This window comes from Danio aesculapii, chromosome 10, assembly GCF_903798145.1.
Source record: "Danio aesculapii chromosome 10, fDanAes4.1, whole genome shotgun sequence".
NCBI classification, from domain to species: Eukaryota; Metazoa; Chordata; class Actinopteri; order Cypriniformes; family Danionidae; genus Danio; species Danio aesculapii.
The window spans coordinates 20397579-20406096 of record NC_079444.1 but is presented as its reverse complement, the minus strand read 5'-3'; the positions used below and the strand labels follow the sequence as shown (position 1 = coordinate 20406096).

At 36.0% G+C, this 8518-nt stretch overlaps 1 protein-coding gene across 1 annotated transcript; it reads right to left on the bottom strand.

Annotated features, from left to right (window-relative positions):
- Positions 1-4818: 4818 nt before the first annotated feature.
- LOC130235806 (prosaposin-like) lies at positions 4819-7862 on the bottom strand. The gene is made up of 6 exons (XM_056466306.1): positions 7683-7862; positions 6209-6348; positions 6036-6116; positions 5314-5424; positions 5120-5181; positions 4819-4914 (listed from the first exon to the last, which is right to left on the bottom strand). Exons 1-5 carry the CDS (start codon positions 7771-7773, stop codon positions 5146-5148), a joined length of 459 nt encoding a protein of 152 aa, XP_056322281.1. The 5' UTR covers positions 7774-7862; the 3' UTR covers positions 4819-4914; positions 5120-5145.
- Between the last annotated feature and the right edge of the window lie 656 nt (positions 7863-8518).

The window sequence follows — 8518 nt, the reverse complement described above, 5'->3', positions numbered from 1 at the left end:
GTGAACAGCAAACTGCTCAACAAACTATTGTTTTCATAATGTTCATTGGTGTGTAGGCACAGGCTGGTATAAGATTTTGACGGTATGATAACCTTGGATAAAAGTATCACGGTATTGTGCTCACTGCTCTAAAAAATATTCTTTTTAAATGTCTTAGTAAAAAACAAAAATTCCCATTGGAAACGATATTTTATTTTTTGAAAGATTTTATAATAGTTTGGAACTGTAAACATGTCAGGCTGGATAATTCAAATGAATCATTGACTTCTGCTGTCTTCATTTGTTTCGAAAATGGCTTTCTTTACAATTTAAAGTGGCATCTTTGGATATTTTTTTTCTGCTAAAGATACTGTTGTCCTAAAAAAAAAAAATGGAAATTAAAAATCGTGCACATACCTTAGGAACGATATTGCAGAAAACCTTGACTTTTTTTTTCTAAACCGCGGTATACCTTAAATTGTTATCCTCCCATGCCTATGTGTGTCACGTACTGTAACGTACCTTGGTGACAAGCAGGTCTGAGCCAGGGCACACACCGTGATAATGTCTGCTTGTCTCCTCCAAATACAGCTTCTGCAGACACTTTGTGATGTTCTGAAAGTTTATAGTATTTTTTTTTATTTTCTTTGCGCCACGATATGTATGCGTCTCCATTTTGGCGATTTGCTTTCGTGACCATCACCTAGCAACAGCCGTAGCAGCTCGATGACGCAAGTGTACCGGGGTCAAAGAGCATAGAATCACCAAGAGGCGACACAAGTGCGATTTGAGAAACAGCCACTAGATGGCGCGGCGGCCATTTTGGAATGAACATTCCAATAGAACAGCATATTATAAGTCTGTAAAATAAACTATTAAAAGTGCTGATGATTGTGATTAGTAAGTGCTGTATTGTTGTATCTCAGCTTTAATGCGCTTTTTAAATAAATAAACAAAGCACCTGCTTGCCATAGCGACAGCAATAAGATCCATTGGCCAGCCGATCACTTTCACTCCAAAATGGCAGAATCCAGGGTTGTTGCTGGGCGCTGCTGTTGCAGTAAAATGCATACCTGTCAACATTGGGATGTGAAAATAAGGGATTACCCCCCACCCCCCACTACAAAACGCTAAATATGTTCATCTGGAGCGGTTTCATTGTAAATAAACTGCTGAAACGGTCAGTAATACGTTTTTATTATTATTTACAAAGGATATATTAATTATACGTTAGAAAAAGCTGCAAATGAATTAGCAAACAGTTCAGCTCATTAAAATTATTAGTTATTATAAAGAAATTTAATCAAGTTATCAATTCTCATTCATCTTTATTATCATAATTTAAACATTCTGTATACATAACAGAGGTGTCACTTTAAAAATGCACAGCTCTACACTGGAAAAAATTATGCAAAGATGATTTCTTGGATTTACAAAATTTTTTACGTTAAGTGGTTGTAAACAATTTATTTGGGCTGAATTTAAACAAACAAAGTTAACATTGCTAAATTTGTTTGTTTAAATTCAACACAAATAAATTGTTTGCAACCGTTTTGCATGCAACACTTTTTTTTTCAGTGTATAATGAAAGCATGTGATTGCTTTCCTAACTGTTTATGCTTATTTAAAACAAAATTTGTTGTGTTTAAAAGAAAACCCAACAAGATTGATCTAGATGTTATTATCATTATTCATTCATTTCTTTTAAGCTTAGTCCCTCTATTAATCTGGGGTCGCCACAGCGGAATTAACCACCATTATTATTATTATTATTGTCATCATTATTATTGATGATGACGTGTATATGTCTGTTCATACACGCACCCAAAACCCAGTATCCACTTGAGCTCAGCATCAAATTGCGTATGTAAGTTACAGAATCCACTTGGGAAATAGTGATTTCTATGGATCACTATGGAGCGCATCAGCTGACAGTCATGCATCATTACATGAACTGACTGTTTTGAGGATTGCATAGGGGCAACGGCACCTGTAATGAAAAGGAAATGAATCGCGCCGTTTTGATTTCAAAGTGTTTTCATGCCTAAATGAAATGAAACCACAGAACTGATTCACATTTAAGACCAAGGGGTGACCCCTGGTGGTTCAGCACTATGGGTTGCATAGAGGGAGGGTTGGCTCTTCACAGAAAGATTAAAAATACGGGAAAATACCTTTACGGGATGACAGTGGGATAGAACTGTAAAATACGGGAGAATCCCAGGAAAACCAGGAGGGTTAACGGTATGAGAATGTTCTTGTGAGTGTAGCCTTTTGGTCATTCTAAGCTCTTTGCCGGGGTTCAGAAGGAAAAATGGCAGCATGAACACAAACCAATTGAGAAGGTGGAAAAGGGGGACAATGGAATTTGGGTACGGTGCAGGCATTTGAACTAAGTGTGAAAGCACCCTTAAAAATAAGTGTTTTTGTTCGGTGTCTGTGACTTAACCAAAATATTCCCATATTATAAATGCTGCTGCTTCTTTTATATTAATTAGACTATTAGTTCTTAATTAATGCATCTGAAGCAGCAGACGCCATTATGCCACTTGTCTGCGCTTTACTGTTTTGTTTTTTTTTTAATTTATTTATTTATTTATTTTTATTGTGGACATAGTTGCACAATTCTGATTGGGCAGAAATGTGTGCTTACTCAATTGGCTAGTTATAAAGCTCCGCTGAGATCACACGATTTTGACACTAAATGGATGTCGTGAACCACATTCAATCGTTTCCTCTCGTTTAATGTGTATAGTTCACGACAAAACGATACCGTGTCTGCATACCTTCGACACCATAGCATAAGTCTAGCATGTTCAGGGGTAGCAACCGGGGGGACAGGGGTGATCTGTCCCCCTCACTTTTAGAGACAGACCATTTAGAAACAGGTGATTAATAACTATATGAACGTGTAATCTCATATAGCCGCCCCCCACCCCCCACTTTAAAATGTCCGCTACACCCCTGAGCATGTTTAATTTTCTGAAGCATATAGCGGACTGGTTTTGAAGCACTTCACCTCAGATGTTATTCGTTATTTTTGTTTGCATATATACATGTATATTTATATTGCAGCCTCTTGTGATTTTTAACTAATTGCAACGTTTCAAATTCCGATTTGATTGATTAATCGCACAGCCCTAGTACAAAATGCATTTGATCACTGAAATGTTATTCAAATAAACATTATTGGGAACTGTTTTTAAAGCCTTGTAGTATTGTATATCTGGAATTGCAATGGTTTAGAGTTCTCTGAAATGACGAGGATCTAATTTAAGCTTAATCACATAGCTCAAACAATACCAAGTCTGAATCACAACATAGTGATCATTCAGCAAACTTACTAACTTTTAAAATGGAGAAAATACAAAGATGTTTTCCACATCCGTCATGTGAAGGAGAAATGTTCAGGTGAGGAAATCAGTGATCTGTAGGTCAGAAGCAAGAATCATGTGATTTGTACAGCAAACACCCTACCCTACCATTCACAGCTTAAAGCAGTTGTTTATTGATTCAAACAAAGTAAATGCAATTTATGAAAAAAAGACATGCGTTGATAATGCCAAATGAGATATTCAGACGACGAGTCATTTTAAAAAGCAAAACCAGTGAGTTGTATATCAGTGAGATATTCTGTGGCCACCAAATGCCCTAATGTTAAATTGATCAGTTATACTGGTGTTCCTAAAGGACAGCTGATCAAATATTAAAGACAGTTTAGTTGTAGATTTAGACCATGTCTAATGTCATTAACTTGTGCAAGAAAATTTGAATCACCTTAAATTGGGCCTGAACCTTTCTTTTTGTTTTGTTGAACACAAAATAATGATATAAAGAAGTTCTGGTCACTGACATTAGGGGAAAAATGCAATGGCTTCCAGTTTACAGCATAATCATAACTCAAAGCAGCTCAACAAAAAAAGACAGATTTTGGTTAAGTGGGGGTAAATGCATAACATTTATTTTTAGGCTGTAGTTTATTGCCAATTTGAGATGCCAATTACAGGACTGGTTGAAGACTAGAAGCATTCAATGTTTTTTAGGAAAGTGTCATGATGTGATTTCTACATGCACTCAGCTGCTCTTTTTATAAAATAAAGATAATAGTGCAATGTTTTTTTTTAACAGTGGTCTCAAACTCAATTCCCGGAGGCCCACAACTGCATATTTAGCTTCAACCAGCTCCAACTCACACCTGCTTAATAGTTTTTAGTAGTTTTGAACACCTTGATTAGTTGGAACAGCTATGTTTGATTAGGGTTGGAGCAAAACAGCACTGCGGCCCTCCAGGAATCCAGTTTGAGACCTATGGTTTTATATATCGCCGTGACGGTAAATTGCAGAGTCTGTACAAACATTCCTGTGATCAAATGCTTTCTTAGCGCTGAGCAAAACAAAGTATCATAGGGTTATGTTTAGCACGACATTAATTCCCATATGTTGACAAAAAATATTTGACGTCATTCCTGCACCACCATTGTAAATATACTTTTACAATATACATAATTTTGTTCGATTAAAAACTTACAATATCTCTGCAAATGTTTACACACCCCCAAAACTATTATTCAAATTCAAGATATTATTGTAAATGATCTTTGAATAGACCTTTCTTAAAAGCTTGCACAAGCGACTGAAAGCTGATAATGTATCGCAAGATCAATGATGTTGCTCAAGAAACAGTATTGCTTTTTGTTAAAATAGCAATTGCCCCAGAATGTTTTATGTATCTTATTTGCTGAAGATCTTATCAAAGCCTATGTCTTGTGACCCTTATTTTCAACACGGAAAATATATAACAAAAAAAAAAAAAATCAGCAAGGAGGGGGGGGCGGGATGGTAGAGTTGGTCCAATGAGTCCATCAGCCTTTCAGAAGGGTTACATTATTAATGCAAAGATGCTGTTAGAACACACACGCTGGAAAGACTCTGTTTCTGGAAGAGAAAAAAAGTTTCAATGCTCAAAAAAATCAATAAGGGTTTTGTTGACTTCAAGTTCATATTTGCTATAAGGCATGCTAAACATACACTAGTTATGATTATGAGTGTTCTGTGTGGATAAAGTTTGCACTATTTAACCGGAGTGTAATGTCCCATTTTCACAATCTTATTCAGTAAATCACACTTCATAGACATTTACCTCTAGTAAGCACAGCTGAAACAGATTCATGCCCACACATTCTTCTGGCAGAAGGAAACTGCCTGTAGAAGGTTTATAATGTGTAGAATTACATAAAATTATTAATATGAAATTATTACAGAAGATAAAGATCACCAGAAAGCTATGTTTTTTTTGAATAATTATTCATGTACAGTGCTTTTCAGTGTGCTTACCTCACACTTGACAGCAGTCTGGAGGTCTCTGCAGCTGTATTTTGGTCCGAGACTACAGGGGTCAGCGGAAATCACAGAATCCTTATCATCAGAAGGGCACAAATTTGCACTCTAGAAGGTCCAGAAAGCAGAAAAAGACTTTTTTTGTAGAGTCAATTTAATAGTGAATTTTGAAAACGTTACAATCTTGTATAGTTTCGCTTGATGCCAAAGAGAATCCTCATGTTCATTTATATGGAAGGCATTCGGGGCCAAAAGTCTTTTACAGCAACATGTGGAACTTGAATGGCTCAATGTGCGCAGTTTGACAGCGAGTACAGCAGATGTCTATTTGGAAACATTGAATGTTTTTTTTTTTAAGTTGACAATGTCTGATCTTTAAAAATGTCATTATTCATGAAGCTTAATTTATTAGTATAGACAGCACGTCTCATGTTTGTTTAAATACATCCCAATTCACAATTACATCACATATGCATAAATACTGCAATATCATTGGCTGTCATACTTAAAGCTTTATCAAACAGTGTATGTTGACACAATCCATTTTGTTTGAAGAATTTTAGCCCAGACGGTCTTCCATAATGCATGAAATATCATTAAAAACAGAGAGAAGTTATTTAGATTTTTAATTAGCTGTATAAATTGTTTATAACAATGGCAGTAATATATAAAAAAAGAAATCAGAGATGCACATAAACTGTAAAAAATATAGTTTGTACCTTGCAAGTGTCCAGCGCCCCCTGCTGTTTGCTCAGAAACAGACTGAGCTGTTTTCCATTACGCTGAATGTAAGTCTCACACTTAAAAAGAAATGCAGAAATGGAAATGCATAAACGTACAGATAAAGGACACTGAAAGGTGAGTAATTCAAAGGCACAAACTGATGGCTCACCTTTGGCATGGCGCTGGGGTTGATCTGGCAGACAGTGTCCAGGAAAGAAGCAGCCTGGCGCTCAGTGGCATTGGAGCCCAGATGCATTTGAGTAAGAACCGCCAGTGTAAGACAGGAATCGCAGTTAGAAAGTGCAGGAACTGCTGGTTAAAACAAAGATGGGGTTTAAGAAACAGATACCAACCAATTAAAGGGGTCGTTTATCCAAAATTCAAATTCTGTTAGTTCACCTAATTATGTTATTAATTCACCCTCATGTCAGCCTCAAAACAGACCATTCAGTGCTTAATTTGAGTCGGATCATGTTCCGAAAAATTGCGTTCCGGTATTCATTTTAATGGATCTGGCATTACTTGTGCGTGGTGAGAACCTACAAGTGTTTGTGTGTGTGTGAGTGAGAGAGAGAATCTGAATGAGTGCAAGTGAAGGCTGCATGTGTGGATTGTATGTGCGCACACACATATGACGGTAGTCACCATGCGCAAGTTAAAGCAAAAGTCACCATTAACTATACGCCCTCAACAATATTTTCAGCCAATCTGCTTTCTTGTTTACAATCACTCTCATGGGTTGGTGATTGTTTCACGCACAGTGAGCAGTAAAAATAAATAATGGTATAGTGGCCCACTTAAATAATATTTGTATTTTCAAAATGGCAAAGCGGCAGTCACGCATATTTTCATTTTTTAAAACCACGAGTCAATCTGATAATGAGCCTGATAAAGAGAGATCTCGAGAAGAGGAAACTGCGCGAATGGATCAGGATAGCGGGAGACAGAAGCAAATCGATTTTAAGTTAGTCAGAAAACATGACAGAGAGGTAACTGTGGGCTTGATTAGACTGAGTGAGTCATTTAATTTAAATTTTTTTAACTTGGCACATAACAGTGAAGTGAACTGAATAGTGATTGTTCATATGATTTATGTTTGCAGCTACATGTTTTTGTTAACCATGACTGACCTATAACGTTTTATGGCACAAAATAATAAAAGACCGTCCGGAAATTTGATGCTCTTTTTTGCACTATCACCGTTTAATGATGTCATGTTCTGGGAAAACTGAAATTGTTTGGTGGACGTCGGTCACAGTAACATAATACAAAACAAAATACTTAAGTCATGTTTCTCTCAGTGTCAGTATAGGGAGCTCATTAACGCTCTGCCTATACTGACACAGAGAGCAAGAAACTGTTGAAAAAGGTATTGTTTTTGAAAAGTATTCTCGTAGCTAGATAATATTCCGATATCAAACTACTAAAGCCATATGGTCTGTTTTGAGGATGCTTTTTTCGGTATTTCTCTAGATTTTGAACAAGTCGGAACCAAATCATATCTTAATTTGTTCTTCCAATAACATGAGGGTGAGATGGTGAGAAGTTGTTAACATAATTATTATATTTTTGATTGAACTAACACTTTAAATAAGTATCAAATTGGGGGTAAAATTGGGGGTAAATTAAGTCCAAACTCTTACTGTTGATCTGACGCTCAGATATTTCACAAAGACGGAGCAGAGTGCATATGAAGTTAGGAGAGGTGTTGTTTAGCAGCATGTCAACCAACATCTGGACGTATTTTCCAACCAACTTATTGCACTGTGGCTGAACCAGAGGAGGAAACTCCTTGCATAAACTCTCAAGCAGGACAGTTATGATGTTCTACAGGGGGGCAAATAAAACAAGGATTTCACAATTGTATTTAATATGAACTCCAACTCAGTGTGTCTTGAAAATAGCATAATAAATTCATAATTTTGAGGTTTGCATTCATCACATATTAAGATTATTTGCAGCATTTCCAAGTGCGCAGTGTATAACCAAGCACAGTATGGTGGAGTGGATCCCACAATGCAATGCTTTTGATTTCTGTTGTGAAAAATGAACAATTACAGCTGTTTCATTGGATCTGAGTCAAAAACAAATTTATGATTGCACTAACAACAACATACTATGGTTTAAAATGTATTGATGCTTTTATAGTTAACAAAGTGTATTAGGATCATAATGATCTTTGAAATCATAATGAGGATCATAATGAACTTTGAAATATTACATTTAGGTGCTTATTCAATATAATGTTTTTAGACACTTAATTACATGTTAATCATAATTAAATGAAAAAGCTTTACAGTTTTCATATGAAATTAATTTTATAGGGCTATTTCTACCCAAATTTAGGATCAACTTTATATGTGATTTCATAATTTCTTGAAATATGAAACACTGTTAAACTAACAAGAAGATTTATCTAGCAGCCACTGCTGACTATCATTGTCTTAACGTTTCTTTTTCCATGACCTTCAGGTGGTGT

Excerpts from the sequence above, each read along its gene's own strand:
- LOC130235806 (XM_056466306.1), bottom strand. The coding sequence starts at position 7,773 with ATGTTGGTTGACATGCTGCTAAACAACACCTCTCCTAACTTCATATGC. Across the intron at positions 6,117-6,208 it reads ACCCCAGCGCCATGCCAAAG|TGTGAGACTTACATTCAGCG; the intron begins GTGAGCCATCAG and ends TTTCTTTTTAAG. Across the intron at positions 5,425-6,035 it reads GGGCGCTGGACACTTGCAAG|AGTGCAAATTTGTGCCCTTC; the intron begins GTACAAACTATA and ends TGGACCTTCTAG.